Genomic DNA, 24,928 nt, shown 5'->3' with positions numbered 1-24,928 from the left:
ATCTCTGAATTTAAGCAGTGAGTCTAATTGTTAATCTGAAAAAATTAATTCATGATTTTCCATGTGTTTCCAGACTTTGGTGACATTCTGTGTTGTACTTACTGTAGTTCTAAAAGAATCACCAGTTGGATACATTGCTTTAAAGTTAAAGGTACTTCACAGGAAACAGTGTCTAGGCTATAGAAGGACATATTGAGCATATTGTTTGAAAATGTAACTAACGTAGTGTTTAAAAATAAATTTATTCTATATTTGCTAACTTTTGGGCTCTTTTATTAGCAAGCATGTTTACTACACTTTGTAACAAGTGGTATTCTCAACACTTGGCATGCATGAATTCATTTAATCTTCACAACAGCCCTTGGAGATGGGAAATGTTGTTGGCTCCTTTTTGCTGATGAGGAAACCAAGGTGCAAAGAGGTTGAATAACTCTTCACACAGCTAGTTAGTGGTAGAGTCAAGATTGCAGTCTAAGCATTTTGGCTCCAGAATACATGTTCTCAACAACTACAGTATATTGTTGAATGAAAGAATTAAGGATGCTATCCTCATCCTGATCATTCTGTTCACTCCTTTACTCCATCCTGTCAGCATGTATCATGTTTCCAGCTTTGACCAAACATTTAACCAATTACATACAGCAGGATGGAAGGGGCTGAGATTGAACTAATTCTGATCAGTATCCTGGGACAAGAATTCAGAAATTTAGCCTTTTTATTAAAAAATTTTTTTTAAATATACTTTGTTTTTTAGAGCAGTTTCAGATTCACAGCAAGATTGAGAGGAAAATACTGTGTTCCCAAATACCTTCTTCCCCTGTACATGCATAGCCTCCCCCATCATAAACATCCTCAACCAAAGTGGTACATTTGCTACCATCGATGAATATACAGTTACATATCATTTTCATCCAAAGTCCATAGCTTACTTTAAGGTGTACTCTTGGTGTTGTACATTTTATAGGTTTGGACAAATGTACAATTACGTGTACTCATCATTATAATATCACGCAGAGTAGTTTCACTGCCCTAAAAATTTTCTGTGCTCTGCCTGTTTTTTCCTCCCTCCTTCAGCCCCTGCAACCATTGATCTTTTTACTGACTCCATAATTTTTCCTTTTCCAAAATGTCATTTAGTTGGAATCATTCAACATGTACCCTTTCAAGTAGGCGTCTGTCACTGGGCTGGAGTGCAGTGGCATTATCAGAGGTCACTGAAGCCTTGAATTCCTGGGCTTAAGCGACCCTCTCAGAGGAGAATCAGCTTCCAGAGTAGCTGGGACTGTAGGTGCACACCACCACGCCCAGCTCATTTTAAAATTTTTTTGTGGAGACAGGGTCTCACTACATTGCCCAGGCTGGTCTTGAATTTGTGGCCTCAAGCAATCCTCCTACCTTGGCGTCCCAAAGTGTTGGTATTATAGGCATGAGCCATTGCACCCAGCCTCATTTCCTTTTAGCACTTAATAGTAGCCCATTGTAGGGATGAATCACAGTATATTTATCCATTCAGCTACTGAATGTCACCTTGATTGCTTCCAAGTTTTGGCAATTACAAATAAACAACTGTATGAAGTTTTTTTATGTGGACAATAATTTTCAACTCCTTTGAGTAATTACCAAGGAACCTGATGTACTCAATCGTATGGCAAGAGTGTTTCATTTTATAAGAAACTGCCAAATTGTCTTTTAAAGTGGCAGCCCCATTTTGCATTCCCACCAGCAATAATGAGAGTTCCTAATGCTTTACGTCTTTACCAGCATTTGGTGTTGTCAGTGTTCTGAATTTTGGTCATCCTAATAGGTATGTATATAGTATCTCTTATTGTTATTTTAGTGTGCATGTCCTTAATGACGTATGATGTGGAGGATCTTTCATATGCTTACTTGCCATCTGTATATGTGTTTTGTTTGTTTGCTTGTTTTTTGAGATGGAGTCTCACTCTGTTGCCCAGGCTGGAGTGCAGTGGCGTGATCTTGGCTCACTGCAAGCTCTGCCTCCCGGGTTCATGCCATTCTCCTGCCTCAGCTTCCCAAGTAGCTGGGACTACAGGCACCCTACACCCAGCTAATTTTTTTGTACTTTTTAGTAGAGATGGGGTTTCACTGTCTTAGCCAGGATGGTCTTGATCTCCTGACCTTGTGTTCCACCTGTCTTGGCCTCCCAAAGTGCTGGGATGAGCCACTGCGCCCAGCCTGTATATCTTCTTTAATGAGGTGTATGTTAAGGTTTTAGGCCCATTCTTAAGTCAGGTTGTTTGTTTTTATTGTTGAGTTTTAAGAATTCTGTGTATATTTCAGATAACACTCCTTTTTTTTTTTTTTTTTTTTTTTTTGCAAATATTTTCTCCCAGTCTGTGTCTCATCTTTTCATTTTCTTGACCATGTCTTTTGCATATCAGAAAGTTTAATTTTAATGAATAACACTATACTGCCTCATGGATAGTGCTAGTACCTTATAATAATAAAATAATTCTGATTTCTTCTTCCCATCCCTTGTGTCATTGCTGTTACTTATTTTGCTTATACATAAGCATATGTGTAAGCATGTATAATCAAATACATTGTTGCTATTATTGTTTTATTAATAAATCATAAGAAAGTTTTTATTTTCACTTATTTCTTTTCCGATGCAGTTCATTTCTTTATGCAGATCTGAGTTTCTGAACTTTATCATTTTCTGTTTCTCTGAAGAATTTCTTTGAACATTTTTTGCAAGGTAGGTTACCAGCAACAAATTCCCTCAATTTTTGTTTGACTAAAAAAGTCTTTATTTCTCCTTCACTTTCTTAGTTTTGGTTTCTGAGAAGTTGAATGTAATTCTTATCTTTGTTCCTCTATACGTAAGGTGTTTTTTTCCTCTGGTTTCTTTCAGGAGTATTTTTTTTTTTTAAATATTTCCATTTATCCTGCTTAATGTTCTCTGAGCTTCCTTGATCTGTGGTTAGTGTATAACATTAATTTGGGGAAATTATCAGTGACTGTTGTTTCAAATATTTCTCCTGTTCCTGTGTCTCTCTCCTTTGTTAATTTCCATTACACATATGTTACACCTTTTATAGTTGTCCCGTAGTTCTTGGATGTTCTGTTCTTGTTATTTATTGTTGTTGTCATTCAGCTTTTCTCATCACTTTTCAGTTTTAGTGGTTTCTATTGAGATGTCCTCCAGCTCAAAGATTCTTTCCTCAACTGTGTCCAGTCTCCCAGAAAGCCTGCCAAAGGCATTCTTCATTTCTGTTACAATATTTTTGATCGCTAGCATTTCTTTTTGATTCTTTCTTAGAATTTCTATCTCTGTGCTTACATTGCTCATCTATGCTGCGTGCTGTCCACATTATCCATTAGAGCCCTTACATCTTAATCATAGTTATTTTAAATTCCTAGTCTAATAATTCTAATACATCGGCCCTATCTGCACCTAGTTTTGTTGCTTGTTCTGTCTCCTCAAACTGCGATTTTTGCCTTTTAGTATGTCTTGTAATTTTTTCTTGATAGCTGGGCATGAGGTACAGTAAGAGGATCTCAGGTAAATAAGCCTTTAGTGATGTCGCAGTAAGTTAGGCTTACTGATCTTCCAGATCAGTTAGGCTCTGATAACACCCCATCAGGTTAGGCTTTGGTTAATTAGCTTCTCCTAAGGGCAGAACTTGTTAAGAACAGAATGCTCTGGAAAATTCTGAATGGTTCCTTTTTCCCTCCCCCTGCTAGAAGCACCAGGGGATTTTTCTCCAGTATTTACTGCGAGAACTTGGTCCAGCTCCTTGAGGTAAAACAAAAGTGGGGGAGGCCTGAAGACTTCCCCTGGAGGTTTTATCTCTCAGTTATAGTTCACGCTTCCTGGCCTCAGCACTTTTTTCCTTGGAGGTTTCTGCTCCAGCAAACCACGATTCTCTGTACTGTATTCGCCTGTCAGTCTCAGTGTGGGGCTCAGTGGTTTGCCCTGTGACTGCACCTCTCTGATGGGTCCAAGAAGAGTTGTTGATTTTTCTGTATGTTCAGGTTTTTACTTGTTAGAATGGAGTGGCAACTCCAACATTTTACATTTTGGATCAGAAGTCAGGATTATCCTTTTTTATCCGTTTCTAAGTTATTTAGGTCAAGGATGGTACAAGAAGCATACACCATGTACTCTTTATGGTGACTTTAAACATCCTTCATTAAGTCTAACTAATTTGAAGGTCTTGGGTACACAGCTAAAAACAGTTGGCAAGGCTGGGTCAGTCTCTTCTGTCTTAGGTTAAGGCCCATTACAATTTAGGCTCAACCTCACAAGAGTAGGCACCGTAGTTGCCACAGGTGATTCCAGGTTCCCAGGTGATTGTCCTGAATCTCAAGAACATTCGCAGGCAGTCTGACATTCTCTCTTTTATGCCTACAGTGTCTGTATGCCTCTGTCACAGTCCATTTATGTACACGTCTTTATCCCTTGCAAAACTCTGAATTTTTCAAGGGCAAGAACAGTGTTCCTAGCACTTAGTACCTTGCCTTGGGGTAGGATCACTCAATACATACTTGATGAATGAATGATTAATACCTTGATATTTTTATTCCTTTAGCAAATTTAAAGCAACTGACTTTTTTTAGAAAGATAAAAAATAGAAATGTCAGAGTTGACTGATACAAAAATTTCCCTTTCTTCACTACAAATTACGTTTTAAAATAGTTTTATGCTAACTACTTTACTGAAATATAATTTACATATTATGAAATACATAAATCTTAAGTGTACAGTTGGATGGATTTTGATGGGAACCATCACCCATAGCACGATGAAGAACATTTTCATCACCTCATCCAGTTCCTTCATCCCTGCTTTGCCTACTCTCCAGAGGCAACTAGTTTTTGAATTTAACTGTATAGATTTGTTGCATTTGTTCTTAAAATTTATGTAAATGGAAGCATATCGTATGTGTTCTTCAGTTTCTGGCTTCTCTAAACATAATGTTTCTGAGAGTAATCCATATTGTTGTGTATATCAGAATATCATTTCTTTTTATTGCTGAGTTGTATTCCATTGTATGTGCATACCACAGTTTATCCGTCTATTGTTGATGGATAATATTTGGGATGCTTATAGCTTTAAGTTATTGTGAATAAAACTCTTATGAACATTCTTGTGCGATATGCATTTGGTTCTCTTTGGTATATCCTGAGGAGTGGAATTTCCGGGTTGTAGAAACCATAAAATATGACTAGAAACTAAAGTTTTCTTAAGTGATTTCACTATTAATATATGAAAATTTGTTGTTCACATCCTTATCAACACTTAGGAATGTTATTATTTTGCATTTAGCCATTTTGATGGGAGTATAATGTCCTTTCAATTTGGTTTTAATTTGCATCTCCCTGAAAAGTTGTTAAGTGCCTTTTCATATGATTTTTGCCCATGAGGACACCTTTTGCCTGTTCAAGTATTGTCTGCTCAAATATTTTGCCTATTTTTAACATTTTATCTTTTTATTATTGATTTCTAGGAATTTTTATATATTTTGGATATGAGTTCTTTGTCAGATAGACATATTATAGATATTTTCTGCCATCCTACAAGCTACAAAAATTCTGTAGCTTGTCTTTTCCATGTTCTAATATTGTCTTAGGATGAGTGGAAGTTTGTCATTTTGGATGTGAGGGCAATCTGGCTGGCTAGGCAGGAGTCCTTTTCCTCCCTCACCACTCTGTATGTGTCTCTCCTGAAGTTGGATTCTTGGTTAAAGAGGATAGAAGAGGATTTTTCTTTGGTCAAGGGTATAGGAGTAGCTGCACTCCTTTTTTAGGACCTCCAAACAAGCTCTCAAGATCTATTTGTAGGAGAACATGGGGTAAAAAAAGTTTTAAGTTGGTAATTTTGATGAAGTTCAATCTATGGTTTTCTTTTATGGTGATATAGTTTGGCTGTGTCCCCACCCAAATCTCATCTTGAATTCCCACATCTTGTGGGAGGGACTCCGTGGGAGAAATTGAATCATGGGGGCAGGTCTTTTCTGTGCTGTTCTCATGATAGTGAATAAGTCTCATAAGATCTGGTGTTTTTGTAAGGGGGAGTTTCCCTGCACAAGCTCTCTCTCTTTGCCTGCCTCCATCCACATAAGATGTGACTTGCTCCTCTTCGCCTTCTGCCATGATTGTGAGGCCTCCCTAGCCCTGTGGAACTGTATGTCCATTAAACCTCTTTGTTTTGTAAATTGCCGAGTCTTGGGTATGTCTTTATCAGCAGCGTGAAAGTGGACTAATACATATGGTTAATGCCTTTTTAACCTTGTCCGAGAAATTTGCCTATCCCAAGGAATATGTTCTCCTATGTTTTCTTCTAGATATTTTATAGTTTTAACTAGGTGTGTGATCCATCAAGAATTAGCTTTTGTGTATATTGTGAGAGATAGAGTTCATTCTTACCTGTATGGTATCCAATTGCTTGAGAATTATTAGATTTTAATAATAGAGTATTTCCATATGCATGATCTTGTTTGATCTCCTTAAATCATCTTATGAAAAGACAAGAGCAGGTATTTTCTCTCTTACAGAGACTTGGAGGCAAAGCTCAGAGATATTAAGTTATTTGGGTAAGGTTGCATATCCAATTTACGGCTGAACACAATTAGAACTCATCTAAATAATATATCCTGATATTTAGTCACATGCTATTAGTATACTAAACAGCCTCTCCTAGTTAAGTCTTAAAAATATCCTAATGGGGTTTCACTGAACTACTAGAGTGAACTTAATTAAAATTATCTGAAAAATATCTAATCAAATATGAAAGTTTTAAAAATCATCAAATTATTTACAGAAATTACAGTATTCTTTTAAACCAATTCAGATTCTAGGAATTGTGTGGATTATAGATTTGTGTGTTTTTTATTCTCAATTAGCTAAGTCATGAAACTGCAATTTTTAATTTTTATTTAAATAGACTATTTCATATACATATACACACATACATTTAAATTAAAGGTATAGTTTTAAAAAGAGGGCCACATTTTAAAGAGACAGATTTCAATGTTGTTATTAAAAGTTATGTTAGGCTGAGTGTGGTGGCTCACTCCTGTAATCCCAGCACTGTGGGAGGATTTCCTGAGGTCAGGAGTTCAAGACCAGCCTGGGTAACATAGTGAGACCCTGTCTCTACATTAAAAAAAAAAAAGAAAAGAAAAGAAAAAGAAAGAAAATAAAATTAGCTAGGCATGGCTAATAGGGGGCTGAAGTGGGAAGATAGCTTGAGCCCAAGAGTTTGAGGTTGTAGTAAGCTGTGATTGTGCCACTGCGCTCTACCCTGCCTCTAAAAAAAAAAAAAAAAAAAAAAAAAGTGATTTTACTAGAAATAGCATTCATTGGTGACATTCCTGTCATTTTAGCTTTTCATTTTCATGATCAGTCACCTAATTTAAGAATGAGGTGTTTCACATTTATACTAATGGCTGATTTCTGTATTAGGCTGCCTTTCCCATTGTATCCTCCAACAGTCACGGATGTGCTCATACCAGTCGCCCACCTATTTGCTCACTAGATTTTGAATATCTTGGACTAAGAACAAAGCCTTTAAGCCACAGTTGAGATATAAATTAAAATATGAAAGGCAAATACTCTGGGAGACATAGTACATTTATTTATATTTACACTAGGCTGTAAATTATTAAGATTTTGTTGGGGTCGGGGGAGGTTGCTTTTTGAGTTTAGATTCTCATAGAAAGAGAGAAAACATCAAGTATTTGGCCCTTGAAAAGGTTTAGACAAAGTGGGAACCCTAGGAGTAGGAGGAAAAAGCAATGTCTGTAGTCTTCCTTTTCAAGGCAACTATGATGAATCGAATAAAGCCAAGATATCTGGAAAAAATACACTCAAGAAAAATAAAATAGAAAATATTTTAAAAATTACTCTAGATGTTGATTAGCCATGTCAAGGCTATAAAGTCAAATAACTAAAATTTGGGGGCATTAATACATTTACAGAAGGGACTGGATTTGGGGTGTATGAGGCAGAGAGTTCCTAGTAGTATGATGCAGGGGCCAAGCATTGTAGGAAACAATCTAGCTTAAAAGTGGATCAGACTTAATTTTCAGACTAGTGTCAGACATTGAGAGTCAAAATTCTCTAATCGGAGAACCCACCTAATATATGATGGTGGATTAGATTAATAATGTAATTTGGATGCGCTCATTGTTGGTGGGTTAATTAACACAGGCTTCTGAGTTCATTTATAGCTTAAGTGAACAAATGTAATTTCATGTAACAAATATTTTTGATGAACGCATAGTTTCCTTTAACAAACATATATTATAGGCTTTAGGTCATCATAAGCCTTGTTGTTAGAAGTTATAGCATTGTGAGTTTAAACCAAAAACTTTTATTTAAAATAGTTGACTATTTAGCCTTGTGTTCCTTTTCAACAAATGACATCCTATTGGTGATCATGATAGCAAGAAGCAAAGCATGAATTCTTTTAAGCTTAAATGTGACCTTTACCCAGCTGGCTAGTCTTCCCATGGAGCTCTTTATTTATTGTACTCACATGGACGACAAAGCACAGTAAACAAAAAAGGGAAAGCAACCAGTTTAGCCCTTTCAGTGCTGCATCAACAGAATTATTATCTCTTAAGGTTCTCATCAAATGAAATAGCTTGTAAGTATATACTAAGGTCAGTCAAAGAAATTAAAGCCAACCTCCACTTTCTAGTTTATTAGCTTTATGACTTCAGGAAAGTTACTTCATCACCCTAAACCTTACTTTTCTCTTAGGTAAAATTTACCTTAACTCTGAGGGTGGTTGTGAGGATTAGAGATATGTCTGAGAGTTAGTCACGTAGTAGGTTACTCATCAATATTAGTTAATACTATCAGCTCTTGATAGATTTTAACTTTCATTATTTTCATTGCCTAGAACAGATATTCATGTTCAAATAAAGCTCCATTCAGATACTCACTAGGAAAGTCCGTTCCTTTTATTTATTTTAGAAGACAGGATCTTACTCCATTGCCCCGGTCGGAGTGTAATGGTGTGATCACAGCTCACTGCAGCCTCCAACTCCTGGGCTCAAGTTTTCTCCTGCCTCAGCCTCCTGAGTAGTGGGGACTACAAGTGTTTGCCACCATGACTAGCTAATTTTCTTTCTTTCTTTTTAATGTAGAGAAGGGATCTCTGTATGTTGCCCAGGCTGGTCTCAAACTCCTGGCCTCAAGTGATCCTCCCACCTTGGCCTCCCAAAATGTTGGAATTACAGATATGAGCCAGTAGAAAAGGTGGTCTTTTCTACTGTCCTGTAAAGTGGTCACCCTCTGCTTGTCCCTAGCACCTTGTCCATATATACATTGTAGCCCTGTCATACTGCCATAATTATTGATTCACACGTTGGCCTCCCTCACTATGTTTGGAGGGCTGAGGATACTTTATTTGTATCTCAGTTTCTTCTCCTTCTGTGGTGGAGGTGGGAAATCAGCATTTGCTGACAATGGCTGATGGGCCGACTGAATGGCAAGTATGCTATCATAAACCCAAAGAAGGAATTTGTAGCTTTAGTATTTTCTCTTTATCCTAAATATTCTTCTATTTTTCTAAGTGTTTCTGGTATAGATTTATTTTTACTTATCTTACTTGGTCTTTGGAGATCTTTTTGACGTGAAAATTTATGTCTTTTCTGTAAAATTCTCAGCTCTTGTCTCTGAATATTGTGTTCTTTCTGTTACCTCAATTTTCTTTTGAAACTTTCTCTAGATGAATAGTGGAGCCTATAATCTGTTCTTTATGACTTTTAATTAATTTTTTTAATCTTGTTGCCTCTCTGTGCTGTATTTTGAGAGAATTCCTTAGTACCGTTCTCCTGTTGGCCGGACACGGTGGTTCATGCCTGTAATCCCAGCACTTTGGAAGGTCAAGGCAGGTTGATCACTTGAGGCCAGGAGTTGGAGACCAGCCTGGCCAACATGGCAAAAATACTAAACATTCAAAAATTAGCCAGGCCTGGCGGTGTCTGCCTGTAATCCCAGCCACTCGGGAGGCTGAGGCATGAGAATTACTTGAACCCAGGAGGCGGAGGTTGCAGTGAGCTGAGATTGTGCCACTGCACTCCAGCCTAGGTGGCAGATTGAGACATTGAGACTCTGTCTCAAAAATAAATAAATAAATAAATAAATAAATAAATAAATAAATAAATAAATAAAGTACTGTTTTCCAATTACCAAATCTGTCTTCAGCTGTTCTAGTCTGGTTTTTATCTTGGATGCTGAGTTTTTTTAAAAAATCTTAATGACTGCAGTTTTCATTTCTAGGATTTTTAATTGATTCTTTTCATAGCCATCTGTTCTTGTTTCATATCTGCCTTTGTTTTGTTTTATACTTTTATATTCCTTGTTGTCAATGAGTCATGTATTAATCTCTTTATTTAAAAATCTTTGTTAGAGGGTTTTCAAATCATAGAATATATATTCTATAGAAGATCCTATAGAAACACTGATTTCATTTGGTGTGGATTTATATTGTGATTGCTGATTTTTTTTTTCTTTTTTACAATTTTAACTTTTATTTTAGATTCAGGGGGTACATGTGCAGGTTTGTTACCTGGATACACTGCGTGATGCTGAGGTCCAGGGTACAATTGATCCCCTCACCCATGTACTACACATAGTACTCAATAGTTCATTTTTCAACTCTTGCTTCCCTTCTCTCTTTCCACTTCCAGTAGTCCTGCTTCTGGTATTGCCATCTTTATGTCTATGGGTACCCAATATTTAGCTCCCATTATAAGTGAGAACAAGCAGTATTTGGTTTTCTGTTCTTGCATGAATTTGCCTAGAATAATGGCCTCCAGCTGCATCCATGTTGCTGCAAAGGACATGATTTCATTCTTTTTTATGGCTGCATAGTATTTCGTGGTATATGTACCACACTTTCTTTATTCAATCCACCATTGATGGGCACCTAGATTGATTCCACATCTTTGCTATTGTGAATATTGCTACAGTGAACATACAAGTGCATGTGTATTTTTGGCAGAATGATTTATTTTCTTTTGGATATGTACCTAGTAATGGGATTGCTGGGTTGAAACCACTTCTCAGTTCTTTGAGGAATCTCCAGACTGCTTTCCACCATGGCTAAACGAATTTACATTCCCACCAGTAGTATACAAGTGTTCCCTTTTCTCCACAGCCTCACCAGCATCTGTTGTTTTTTTGGTTTTTTGATAATAGCCATTCTGACTGGTGTGAGATGGTATCTCATTGTAGTTTTGCTTTGTATTTCTCTGATGATTAGTGACGTGGAGCATTTTTCCTGTGTGTTTTTTGGCCAGTTGTATGTCTTTTGAGACGTGTCTGTTCATGTCTTTTGCCCATTTTTTAGTTGGGTTGTTTTTTGCTTGTTGAATTATTTAAGTTTCTTGTAGATTCTGAATATCAGACCTTTGTCAGATGCATAGTTTGTGAATATTTTCTCCCATTCTATAGGCTGTCTCTTTACACTGATAGTTTCTTTTGCTGTGCAGAAGCTCGTTAGTTGTATCGGTGCCACTTGTCAATTTTTGGTTTTTATTGAAGTTGCTTTTGAGGACTCAGTCATAAATTCTTTCCCAAGTTCAATGTTCAGAACGATGTTTTCTAGGTTTTCTTCTGAGATTCTTATAATTTGAGGTCTTACATAGATTGCTGATTTCATTGGCTGACTTTCTTAGCATTAGATTTAAAAAATATGTATTTTAGAATTTTAGTTTTTAGACTATTTTGAGTGGGAGGTTTTTTTCCCACAACCACTCATGTTCATTTTTTTCTTTTTTTTTTTTTTTTTTTTTAATAAAATAAAGGTTTTCCAGTTCCCTTTACCCAGGTCTTCTAGACTCCCTCCTGTACAGGCCTTATAAAGGTGGCCTCGGGCACATGCCCTGTGATAATACTAGAATGTTCTAGACCCAGGAGCTGAGCAAGCAGGTGGCTTAGTTTAGTTCCAAGTATTAAGACTGCTTGTGTGTCCTCCTGCTTTTAGATCCACAGCTACAAATAAGTTATATCCCAGGAAGCAGTTGATGGCTATTTTTTTTTCTTCTCCTTTTCTTCCCAGCCTTCTCTCACAAACACTGCCCCCGTAACATTAAAGAGTGAGACCAGCTGTGATTTCCTAACACCTGAGGAGTTGAACTCTGGGCTGGCAGATCAAGAGCCCAGCAGCCCTTGGCTTCAGCCTTGCTCACTGCTTTTTCATTTCTCTTATATTTCTGCTTCGTGGGGGTTTTCATCTTGTTTTTGAGACTGGCAGTGTCTATAACTGCTGTGTATTTGGAACAGAACAGGGGGATACTTTGAAGCATGAACTCACTGTGCCAACTTGACTGGAGGGAATTTTTTTTTTTTTTTTTTTTTTTTTTTTTTTGAGATGGAGTTTCACTCTTGTTGCCCAGGCTGGAGTGCAATGGCGCGATCTTGGCTCACTGCAACCGACTGGAGGTTTTCTAACCGGAAATTTGATCAGATATTTTAGCTACTTCTCCCCTCCCTTCCTACCCCCACCCCGTTCCCTGAAGGCATTGTGGAGGGTAGATTGGAAGGGAGACTAAAGCTAAGTAATTTAGGACACCATAGGCAACAAATGATCAAGGTCTGAACCAAGATGAAGAGAAGAGAATGGATTTGAAAGAGAATTAGTGGGTACAGTCAATAGACATGGATAAGTGAATTTGGGAGGTGTATGTTCATATTTCTAACTTAGAATGGAGATAAAAGTCACCAAGAAAGGAATATGGGAAGAAGAGTAGATTTTGGTAGGGCAGTGGGTCAGGAATAGAGACAGTAGTATTAAGACTTTTACAATTGTTTGAAGCCTTGTACATGTTTTACTAAAGATCTTCTGATACATATTTTTCCTAGCGGTGCATCTCAATGCCCAAGATCTTTGAATTTACCATATTTGCGAATCTCTTTACATGAGGTTCAGCTTTAAACGTATATAGATTTCTCCCTAGCATTTGGAAAACTTTTCCTCAGCATATTCATTCATTTCACAAACATTTCTTAAGTGTCTCTTAAACAAACAAGCATAGTCTGGCCTTCGTGGATGTCACAGTTAATTGGAGGGAAAAGACAGTTACTAAACGGGCAATTGCTAACTGTGAAAGTGCTGTAAAAGACAAGGGTGAGGTACTGTGAGAGTGTATGAAAGCAGGGCCTGGCCAAGTCCGAGGCCCATTCTGCATAGGGCACAGTGGGAGGGAGGGTTCACTGTCCGTGGAAGGCTTTCCTGAAGAAACTGGAGCTGTTCCCTGTCTGGCGCACTCTGCCCTAATGTCTGTGCAGAGCTGGCTGCTTCTTACTATTCAAGACTCAGCCATGTTACCTCTTCTGCAAGACTTTCCATGACCATACCCAAAATTAAAGTCCAGCGTATCACCCTACTTTATTTCCTTTTGGAACATTTATTTTTATCTGAAATTATCATGTTTATGATTATTGGCTGTTTCAGCCAACCACAATGTAGGTGTCCTTGCCTTTTTTTCTGACTTGCAGTGACCTTGCTTCTTTTTTACTGACTTGCACCCCCATTGCTTGGAATACTTCCTGAAATGGAAGTGTTCCAGAAATTATTAACTGACTGCATAAATGAATGTCCTTGGATCTTGATCTCTTGTGTAGTTGCTCTACTAATTTGATTTCCTTGTCCTGTTTTTTGTTTGTTTGGGAGGACTCCTCAAGTTGGTTGTCTACTTGTTCATTTTTCTATCACCTGGATCCTACCCTCACTCCCCTGTCATACTGTAATTGAGGTTGCCAATTGTAGCATCACACCCTGTGACCATGGTGATGGGCATGTGACTGTTTCAAGCTGGGTCACTTGGAGTCCTTCTCCTGATACTCCACATTTGAAGGAAGGAAGAGGGAGACTTCTCAGGTGGCAGTGTGAATCTAGAGCTGTTGGTGGCCATAACCATCCAGATAAAAGAAGCCAATCTGTAAGAAGAGAAAATGCAAGCATTTCCTAGAGAAGCAGAGATGGCAGGGAAGAGAAGTCCTGGTAGCTTTCAGTCTTGGCTTCCTTTGTGCCTGAGGCTCAGTTTCAACCCCTGGTTTTCCCTGGCTTTTGCTTTACCCAGTTCAAATGGAGTTTCTGTCACTTAGAGCCTAAAGATTCCCAATTAAAACTGTATCTAGCTTTATTTTCATTTTAACCCATACCTCATCTAACAACCTTTTTATCTTGATGTGTTTTATATAATATCCTTGGGTATTGATCTGTTGGACTAGTTTAATTTCTGATTTCAGAGAATCCATGTTTTCTACTTCTAATTCCATTTCTTTCTTTTGCTGCCTAAGTTTTCTACTTCCAGTACTATTCTTTCTTAGTATGCTGTCCTCCCTTTCTTTTCAGAAACATGTTGTTTAGTATTAAGTAGGTGCTATCTAATTATTACTGTTGTTGTTATTTAACTCATCCTTGAAACAGGTTTATTAGGTTCTTCTTGGATTTTCTCACTTTCAACTTTGATGCTTTTGAACAGCCAGGTAGTGGGTAGAAGTTCACTTCTGGGTAATTTCTTCCCTGTGTTTGGTGAACTGCTGTGGCCTGATCTTCCTGGTGCTGCTGACTGCTACCTCAGGGTGGGGCTCTGATGGTCTGGGGAGAAGTCCTCCACGATTGCAACTGGCTCTCTGCTTGGTGTAACTGCTTGTGTCTTAGAACTATTGCAGCTGCCCTCAAATCCCACCAATCCACACAGACTCCAAGGAGAATATTTCACATCTATTCTATGATTTCTAGTTCTAACTTAATTAGAGCAGTGTTACAAGAAATTATTTCAGGCCAAGCAACTGTCTTAGGCAGCTAAGTTGTAAATTGACTTAGTATTTTTCATCAATCTGGTTCCATTTACACTATGTCAAGAAGAAAATTAGCAGCTTTTTGGTAATTTGTTTCTTTATTGATTAATTCACTAATTTTTTTTTTTTTTTTTGAAACTGAGTCTCACACTGTCACCCAGGCTGGAGAGGTTGGAGTGCCATGACCCAGTCTCAGCTCACTGCAACCTCTGCCTCCTGGGTTCAAGCGTTTGTCATCCCTCACCACCTGAGTAGTTGGGATTACAGGTGTGCACCACCGTAGTTGGAATTACAGGTGTACACCACTGTGCCCAGCTAACTTTTGTGTTTTTAGTAGAGATGGGGTTTCACCATGTTGCCAGGCTGGTCTCGAACTCCCGGCCTTAAGTGATCCATGCACCTTGGAAACTCAGTAAATATTTACTGAGCATCTACTGTGTGCCAGTCACTCTTGGAGACACTGAAAATATCAATGTTTAAAATGAGACTTCTCTGCCCCTCATGGAGCTTGTATGTTTGGTGAGGAAACAAACAATAAATAAATAAACCAATAAATATATAATACTAGGTAGTAATAAATGCCAAGGTGAAAAATACAGCAGGAGAAAGGAATAGAGAGCAGTGAGGGTGGGGCTGTTTTAGAAAGGGTAGGCAGAACGGAGATTCTCTGAGGAGGTGACACTTGAGAAGAGACCTGAGTGAATCAGGGATAGAGCCATACAGAGAGTTCCTGGCAGAAGCAACAGCCAAAATATGGCTCTAAGGAGGTGAAGAGCTTGGTAGAATTGCAGAGTAAAGCACCAGGGTAGCTAGAGTAGAAGGAATGAGGGGGAAGGTGGAAGGAAATGAGTTCCTGATGTTAAACATGGGAAAACATTTTCTTTGTGCCTCCAAAACCAAGCTTTGTCCGTTTTTCAGGGGAAGGATAAGTGTCTGACATATTGTTCCGAAAGGCTAAAATTCATAGCCGACTTCTGTTTATCACATGACACTGAATGATTTCCCAAAACATTGTGGAAATTCGGGTTATGGAACGCAAACTGATCATAGGAGGCTAAGGGTGTTTAGAATGATATGATTTGAAGCAGTTATAAAGTTGATTTGGAAGGAAGAAATAACTAAGAAGTGAGATTAGATAAAATAATCTTGGGAAAGACGGCAGCTTGAGCAAAAGCTTCTGACACTGTCCACACCAATGCTTAATGAAGTGACCAGCAGTGAGAGAACATTGTTGGCCACTGTCATCTAAATATACCACAAATGTGACCATTTCTCATTACTCCCACTGCTAGTAAATTATAGTTAGAAAACATTAATACTTTAATTCATCATACCTAGAGCCCACAATGAACATACAAGTGGATCATTAGGGGACTTTTCAGTTTATTTTTGAAAGGTGGCTTGGGAAGCCATATTTGTGAGTTCATCCCAAGATGGAGAAAGGCAAGTGATTTCCCTTATCGTTTTTCTAGGAAGAAGATTGAAATAATAGTAATACCTTATATTTGAGTGAGTTATAGGTTACAGTGTACCTTTGTATCTGGGAATTCAACCAGACAGATATTGCTTGTGCTGCTTTTCAGATAGAAGACTCAGGCCCAGATAGACCACCTGACTGACTCAAAGTCACACAGATGGTTAAGGACAGAGCTGTCACTATCACTAGAATTCTTGTCTTTGACTGTGCTCTGTCACTCTGCTAAAAAGCAACAAATTGTTTGGATAGGATGTTATGTCAAAGAAAAGCCAGTTGCTCTCCCTTTTCTTGCCCCACCCCAACTGTACCCCTGTAAGGTAACAGATGTTAACAATATTGTGAGTATGCCATATGTTTGCCTGCCTGCCTGCCTTCCTATATTCTTGTCTGTCTGTCTGTCTTAGTCTGCTTGTGCTTCTATAACTGAGAACCACAGACTGGGTAATTTAGAAAGAAGAGAAATTTATTTTTTCATGGTTCTGGAGGCTGGAGAGTCCAGGATCAGGGCACTGGCAGGTTCAGTTGTCTGGTAAGGGCTGCTGTCTGCTTCCAAGATGGCACCTTGATGCTGCATCCTCTGGAAGGGAGGAATGCTATGTCCTCATGTGACAGAAGGTCCGAAACGGGATGGTGGAAGGCAAGCAAGAGACAAATGCTGTGGGAAGCCTCTTTAATAAGGATCTTTATTCTGTTCACAAAGAAGGTGACCTCATGGCATAACCACCTCTTAAAGGCTCCACCTCTTAATACTATCACATTGGCAGTACTTGAATTTTGGAGGGGATATATTCAAACCATAGTTGTATGTATTTCTCTATCTGCTTCTCTCTTCTGTATACATATATAGTGGTTTCTTTTCCTCTATATGTTACAGCTTCAAATCAAATTGTGTATGTTACTTTAAATCTTTAACCATGTGTCCTGGTCATACATCTAGGTCAGTATATCTAGATCCAATTCATAGTCCTTCTTTGTATGTCTATGTTGTTTGATTATTGCAAAGAATATATTGCTTTTGCTTTTCTTTTTTTTTTTTTTTTTTGAGACAGAGTCTCGCTCTCGCTCTGTTGCCAGGCTGGAGTGCAGTGGTGCAATCTTGGCTCACTGCAACCTCTGCCTCCCAGGTTCAAGCCATTCCCCTGTCTCAGCCTCCTGAGTAGCTGGGACTACAGGCACATGCCACCATGCCCAGCTAGTTTTTTGTATTTTAGTAGAGATGAGGTTTCACCATATTGGCCAGGATGGTCTTGATTTACTGACTTTGTGATCCGCCCGCCTTGGCCTCCCAAAGTGCTGGGATTACAGCCATGAGCCACCGCGCCCAGCCATATATTGCTTTTAAAAGGAAAATCCAATAATGTATTTAAAGTGAAAAATGTAATGCCAGTATATAATTTTATCATATATTAATGACCTATTTACCTTTTAAAGTATAAGAAAAGGAATATACGTATCAGCAGTTCTTTATTTGCTGCAGGTTTTTTCACTGCTGACATTTTTACTTTTTAAAAAATTTCTCTAGAATAAGAATTAATTATAGCCTTAACTAGTATTTCCTTTTCTAAGCAGATTCAATGTATTTTTCAGGTTACTATGTCCGGGAAAAATCTAAGCAAGTCATCACATTGCTGATGGATGAACAGTTGCTGTGTAAAGAGAGGGAAGTGGCATGTCGGACTAGACAGCGTACCTCCTACTCTATGTTGTTTTCTAAAAGACCACTTGGTTCAAGTAGCTCACTGACAGCGCGTACTTCTGCCCCCACACCAGATATTTCTGCTTCAGAGAAGAAGTGTAAGCTTCCTAAGTTTGGAAGGCTACATAATAAAAGTACGTATATGACCATTGGCCTAAAATGCAACAGGTATCATTAAAAATGATTTAAAAATATAAAATACTATGTTTTAGTACTAAATTATTAATATCATTTAGTACTACTATTACCATATTAGGCTTCATACTATAGAAAACGACGACGAAGAATATTCAGTAGAAGATTTTATGACATTTTTTAGTTTATTTCTTTGCTCTATTTCTTTGCTTTATTTATTTATTTTTGAGATGGAATCTTGCTCTGTCTCCTAGGCTGGAGTGTAGTGGCAAGATCTCAGCTCACTGCAACCTCTGCCTCCCGGGTTCAAGCAATTCTCCTGCCTCAGCCTCCTGAGTAGCTGGGATTACAGGCTCCCATCACCATGCCCAGCTAATTTTTGTATTTTTAGTAGAGACAGGGTTTCAGCATGTTGCCCAGGTTGGTCTCGAACACCTGACCTCAAGGGATCCTCCTGCCTTGGCCTCCCAAAGTGCTGGGATTATAGGCATGAGCCATTGTGCCCGGCCCAATTTTATGACTGTTTTCTGAATGCAGTTATCTTTGATTCAAATAAAATGTTTTTGAGCTTTTAAGCTATTAAACTAGTGACTACACTATTTGGCATCATGATTCAATTTTAAGATTTTTATCCTTAACTGGAAAGTGAAGGACTACAGTTTTCTAACACTAGGTGTCTGGATATGTGTGTATGAGGTCTCTTTGATCCTATAATATAAATCAAATAATTGACACTTTCTAAAGTGAGCTTCAGAATCCTAAAAGTGCTCTAAAAATTCTTCTAGGACAATACTTTGTACTCTTTCCTTTGCTTAAAGCTTTAAATATGGACTGCTGAACTTTTATAAAAACGGGATTTTTTTATAATGTTATAATAGACATCAGTAGAAAAATACTATCATCTTTTCTACCAAATTTGCTAAAACTTAAAAAAATATCATTTTCCTCTAACTTCTCCAGTAGAAACCCTGTTGATAAATTGTCTATGAGGAATGGACAGCTTAAGGAAGCAAGAACATCAGTGAAATGTGACTTAGAGAACTGTCCCTTTGTATTCAGTACAAATAGATAATTCCAGCTGTCAGTTAAGTGCAAAAATGTAACAGTGTTACTAGTAATACCAACACATGTTAATCTTGCTGAAAATCATTCAAGTACTTTTCTGACTTAATCAAGAGTTTCAAATGTTCACCCAATGGGACATTGACTGAACATCCATATTTGGAATTGGAGAGAGACATTATAAGAGGGAGCCATTGTAAGTATAGTAGCAAATACTACCTACCTGCTTCTAAAAGTGGTGGAATTTCTTTCTTTAGGGGATCTGATTCTTTTGAAATAAATTTCCAAAAGAGACAGCCACTCATTTTGAAATTTTTCTCATGGGAGCCTTTACTTCAAACTGATGCTAAAAACAGAGTAACAGAGAAGAATAACCAATTATGAGTCATCCAGAGTTTCTTCCCCTCTTATGCTTCTTCAATGTTACCTTTCTTACTCTTCCTTCTTTTCTTTTCTCAATTCTTTCTTCTTTCATTGTAAATACATAATTATTGAATTTATTTAAAATTTGGATATTCAGCAGAACTTTGGAGCTATAGGAGTGAATAAATGTTATTTTATCATGGAACTAATATTCTAGCGATAGAGACTAGGATGTCTCTGTCAGAAGCACAAAATATGTCAGATAATAACAAGTCCTATAAAGAAAAGGAAAGCAGGGTCAGGGAACAGAGAGTGACAGGGATGGATTTATTTTAGGTCACGTGATGAGGGAAGGCCTTTTGGAGGAAGAGAGTCTTTAAGCAGACCTGAATGAAGTGAGGGAGCAGCCCATGTACAGGCGTACCTTGATCGATCGCACTTTGCTTTATTATGCTTCACAGATAACGCATATTTTACAAATTGAAGGTTTGTGGCAACCCTGCACCCAGGAAGTTTATTGGCGCCATTTTTCTGATAGCATGTGCATACTTTGTGTCTGTGTCACATTTTGGTAGTTCTTGCAATGTTTTTTTTTTTGTATAAAAAGATTTATTGAAATTTATCAATGACAAACAGACATAAAACTCAAAGTTTGGCTCTTCTGAGGGGCAGGAGAAAAACTGGTGCAGATGTTCTTTTATACAGATGAAACATGGGTTCAGAAATTACACGTCACTTCTAAAGCAACCAGAAGAGGGACACGAAAGCAAACCTGTACATTCACCAGGAATTTGCAGTCATTTCAGATTTCCACTAGGTAAGAAAATACAATTTTGTGTTAGTTTTTCCGTGCTCGGGTGTATGAAAAAAAAAAAACCCAGCCGACATGCAGCAACGTCTCCAGCGCTTAGGTCTGTAAAAATGTTCTAAGCACAGAAGCACATGTGGAAGAATTCTCTCATCATTTTTGTAAAACAAAGCGTTCTAATATTTTACAGAACAAGATAGGACAGTATTTTTTTTTTTCTTTTAAAGAAGTTGAGGGTGTGTTTCTTCTCTTTTAATTTTAATTACCAAATCCATTTTCCTTGTAACTTACAAGCCTGCCGTTTTCAGCTCTCTGGCTCATAAGCTCTCAAGAGTAACATCAGAGTCCTCTTTGTAGAGCGAAGCCCACCACCATCTGTGAAGGGGGAAAAGGGATGAGAGATGGGGAATGTCCCCAGACCAGTGCCAAAATACGCCTTTAGGTTGCTATTTACAAACCAGGGCGTTGGATGCCTCTAGCAGGCCCGAGAAAAGCAGGTATCACGTGAACCAAAGCAAAAAACATGGCTGGTGCTCAGCTACTCCTGGGCATTGAGAAACCAAACTGAGACCAGCCACAGCCTTCCACCCAACCCAAGAGACTTGGGAAATACCAGGAAACGTAAGAGAACTCCAAACCATCCTCTTTGAGAGTCAGGAACAAATGCTCACTTAGTGTGTACTTAGCTATCGCATTTACAGGGACAAAAACCAGACACAAAGAAAAAGTAGGGGGAAAAAATAAAGAGTGGCAGTAAAAATAGTATTTTATTCCACCCCCACCCACCCCCCCTCCCCCCGCAACCCCCAGTACACTTTTCCCCTCTCGTTCCCACAGCAACGTTACAATCAGAAAAAAATAAGTTTCAGGGGGCAGGATTGGAGGAGGGGGAGGGGATATGGGTAAAAACAGTCAAATCACAATAGGAATTTTTCAAAATAGGTTATTCCACTTAGTCATCATCTTCTCCCTCATCTTCAGGTTCTCGTTTTCGCTTCTGACCCCTTTCTTCTTCACCAAGCTCTTCTTCATCTTCCTGGTCATCTACCTCTCCATCATTATAACCTTCGTCATCCTCCTCCTCCTCTCCACTCACATCCTCCTCTTCACCTTCCTCCTCCTCATCCTCGTCCTCCTCGTCTTCCACTACCTGAGCATCTTCATCATACTCCTCCTCCTCCTCATCCTCCTCCCCGTCATCCAGGCCCTCCACGTAGCCCTCAGCATCCGAGTCAGGGGCCTCCTTGTCGTCTCGGTCGTAGCCGTCGAGATACGTGAGCTGCGGGAGGAGCTTGAACACGTTTTCTCGGTAGTCGTTCAGGTTGGTTACCTCGCAATTGAAAAGGTCTAAGCTCTTGAGGTTTTCTAACTTTTTCAGTGGCTCTATTGTGCTGAGGTCTTTAATTTTGTTGCCACTTAAATTTAGATGCGTGAGGTTCGGACACTTTTCTGCCAATACTTCCAGGCCCCCTGAGACTCTGTTATCGCTTAGTTCAAGCTTCTTAAGTTTGTTTAACTTTGGTAAGTTTGCGATTGAGGTGAGGCCTACGTTGATTGTACTTAAGAATTCCAGTTCTTCAAACTCATCTGTGAGGCCTTCGAGTTTGCCTTCATTCGACCGACTGTTGTCCAGGACAAGTTCTTTCACATCAGAGGGCGTCCTGTTCCGCAGCTCTAAATGAATCCGTCTGCCCATCTCCATCTCTGGCGCGCTCTCTCTGCAGAGGCTCCCGCGCAGGCGGAATTCAATCAATAAACCCCGAACCCACGGCCGCGCGTTTTAGGACTTTGAAGGCTCAACCAGCTCCGCTCGGTTCTCGAGCCTTTTTTTTTTTTTTTTTTTTTTTTTTGAGACGGAGTCTCGCTCTGTCGCCCAGGCTGGAGTGCAGTGGCCGGATCTCAGCTCACTGCAAGCTCTGCCTCCCGGGTTCACGCCATTCTCCTGCCTCAGCATCCCGAGTAGCTGGGACTACAGGCGCCCGCCACCTCGCCCGGCTAGTTTTTTGTATTTTTTTTTTTTTTTTTTTTTTAGTAGAGACAGGGTTTCACCGTGTTAGCCAGGATGGCCTTGATCTCCTGACCTCGTGATCCGCCCCTCTCGGCCTCCCAAAGTGCTGGGATTACAGGCTTGAGCCACCGCGCCCGGCCGCAATGTTTTTAACTTTTTCCTTATTATTATATGTGTCATGGTGATCTATGATCAGTGATCTTAGATGTTACTGTTATAATTGTTTTGGGGTACCACAAACCCTGACTGTAGAAGACCAGTGAACTTATTGATAGATGTCATGTATGTTCTGGCTGCTTCACTGATCCCCATCTCTCTCTCTCCTTGGGTCCCCCTAGTCCCTGAGAGTCAACAATATTGAAATTAAGCCAATTAATAACCCTACAATGGCCTGTAAGTGTTCAAGTGTAAGGAAGAGTCACAGGTTTCTCACTTTAATTCAAAAGCTAGAAATGATTAAACTTAGTGAGGAAGGCATGTTGAAAGCTGAAATAGGCTGAAAGGTAGGCCTCTTTTGCCAAACAGTTAGCTAAGTTATGAATGTAAAGGAAAAATTCTGGTGGGAAATTGGAAGTGCTGCTCCAGCGAATACAGGAATGATAAGAATGGGAAACAGCCTTTGCTGATATGGAGAAAGGTTGCATGGTCTGGATAGAAGATCAAACTAGCCCCAGTATCCCTTAAGCCAAAGCCTAATCCAGAACAGTGTTCTGTCTTTAATTCTGCAAAGACTGAGAGAGATGAGGAAACTGCAGAAGAAAATCTTGAAGCTAGCAGAGGTTGGTTCATAAGGTTTAAGGAAAGCAGCTGTCACCATAACATACAAGTACAAAGTGAAGCAGCAAGTACTGATGGAGAAGCTGTAGCAAGTTTTCCAGAAGATCTAGCTAAGGTAATTGATGAAGGTGGCTACCCTAAACAGATTTTCAATGTGGACGAAATAGCCTTTTGTTGGAAAAAGATGCCGTCTGGGACTCTCATAGCTAGAGAGGAGAAGTCAATGCCTGGCTTCAAAGCTTCAAAGGACAGGTGACTCTCTTGTTAGGGACTAATGCAACTGGTAACTTTAAGTTGAAGCCAACTGCTCGTTCATCATTCCAAAAATCCTAGTGCCCTTAAGATTTCTTTAAAAATATTACTGCTCATTGACAGTGCACCTGGTCACCCAAGAGCTCTGATGGAGATGTACAAGGAGATTAATGTTGTTTTCATGCCTGCTAACACAGTGTTTATTCTTCAGCCCATGGATCAAGGAGTGATTTCAACTTTCAAGTCTTATTACTGAAGAAATACATTTCATAAAGCTATGTCTTCCATAGATAGTGATTCCTCTGATGGATCTGAGCAAAGTAAATTAAAAACCTTCTGGAAAAGAGTCACCATTCTAGATGCCATTAAGAACATTTGTGATTCATGGGAGGAAGTCACAATTTCAATATTAACAGGAGTTGGAAAGAAGTGGATTCCAACCCTCATGGATGACTTTGAGGGGTTCAAGACTTCAGTAGATGAAGGAACTGCAGATGTGGTGGAAATAGTAAGAGAACTAGAATTAGAACTGGAGCCTGAAGATGTGACTGGATTGCTGCAATCTCATGATCAAACTTGAACAGATGAGGAGTTACTTCTTATGGATGAGCAAAGAAAGTGGTTTCTTGAGATGAAATCTACTCCTATGAAGATACTGTGAACTTACTGCAATGTCAACAAAGAATTCAGAATATTACGTAAACTTAGTAGAAAGCAGTGGCAGGATTAGAGAGGACTCTAATTTTGAAAGAAGTTCTGTGGGTAAAATGCTATCAAAGAGCATCACATGCTACAGAGAAATCTTCTGTGAAAGGAAGAATCAGTTGATGTTGCAGGCTTTATTGTTGTCTTACTTTAAAAAATTGCCACAGCTTTCCCAACGTTCAGCAGCAACTACCCTGATCTATCAGCAGCCCTCAACATGGAGACAGAACCCTCCACCAGCAAAAAGATGATGACTCACTGAAGGCTCAGATAATTGTTAGCCTTTTTAAATTAGCAATAAAGTATTATTTAATTAAGTTATGTATATGTATTTTTTAGGCAACATGGTATTGCATACTAAGTCTACTAAGCAGACTGCAGTCTAATGTAAACATAACTTTTATATGCACCGGGAAACAAAAAAGTTTGTGTGAGTTGCTTTACTGGAATATTTGCTTTATTGCAGTAATGTGGAACCCAACCCACCACAGTATCTTCAAGGTGTGCCTGTATATCAGGCAGAGGGAACAGCAAGGCAGATGCTCTGAAACTGGAGCGAACTTGGCCTGGTTAATTGTAAGCTTAGGAAATGAATCCCTAAATTAATACAGAAGTAACTCAACTCTGATTTTATGATTCATGCAAGAAATTCTAGTTTATTGTTTTGTAATCACAGATTGCTTTTTTTTTTTTTTTTTTTTTTTTTGAGCCCAAGTTTCACTCTTGTTGCCCAGGCTGGAGCGCAATGGCATGATCTCGGCTCACTGCAACCTCCGCCTCCCGGGTTCAGGTGATTCTCCTGCCCCAGCCTTCCAGAGTAGCTGGGATTACAGGCGTGCGCCACCACGCCCAGCT

General features: G+C 38.9%; 1 protein-coding gene and 1 pseudogene across 2 annotated transcripts in view; one reads left to right on the top strand and one right to left on the bottom strand.

Annotated features, from left to right (window-relative positions):
* Window positions 1-16,223: 16,223 nt before the first annotated feature.
* ENTHD1 (ENTH domain containing 1) overlaps window positions 16,224-24,928 on the top strand; it is a 121,925-nt gene continuing 113,220 nt past the window's right edge. The window contains exons 1-2 of the mRNA XM_023222245.1: window positions 16,224-16,233; window positions 17,855-18,097. Coding sequence (XP_023078013.1) covers window positions 16,224-16,233; window positions 17,855-18,097 — 253 coding nt within the window. The remainder of the gene's footprint in view (window positions 16,234-17,854; window positions 18,098-24,928) is intronic.
* On the bottom strand, window positions 20,110-22,147 carry LOC111549081 (annotated as a pseudogene). Its single transcript, XR_002733602.3, has one exon. The product of XR_002733602.3 is annotated as an acidic leucine-rich nuclear phosphoprotein 32 family member A pseudogene (transcript).

This window comes from Piliocolobus tephrosceles, chromosome 19 (assembly GCF_002776525.5).
Source record: "Piliocolobus tephrosceles isolate RC106 chromosome 19, ASM277652v3, whole genome shotgun sequence".
Lineage (NCBI taxonomy): Eukaryota > Metazoa > Chordata > Mammalia > Primates > Cercopithecidae > Piliocolobus > Piliocolobus tephrosceles.
Note: the sequence above shows the minus strand (reverse complement) of the source record. Positions and strands in the feature narration are given on the sequence as shown.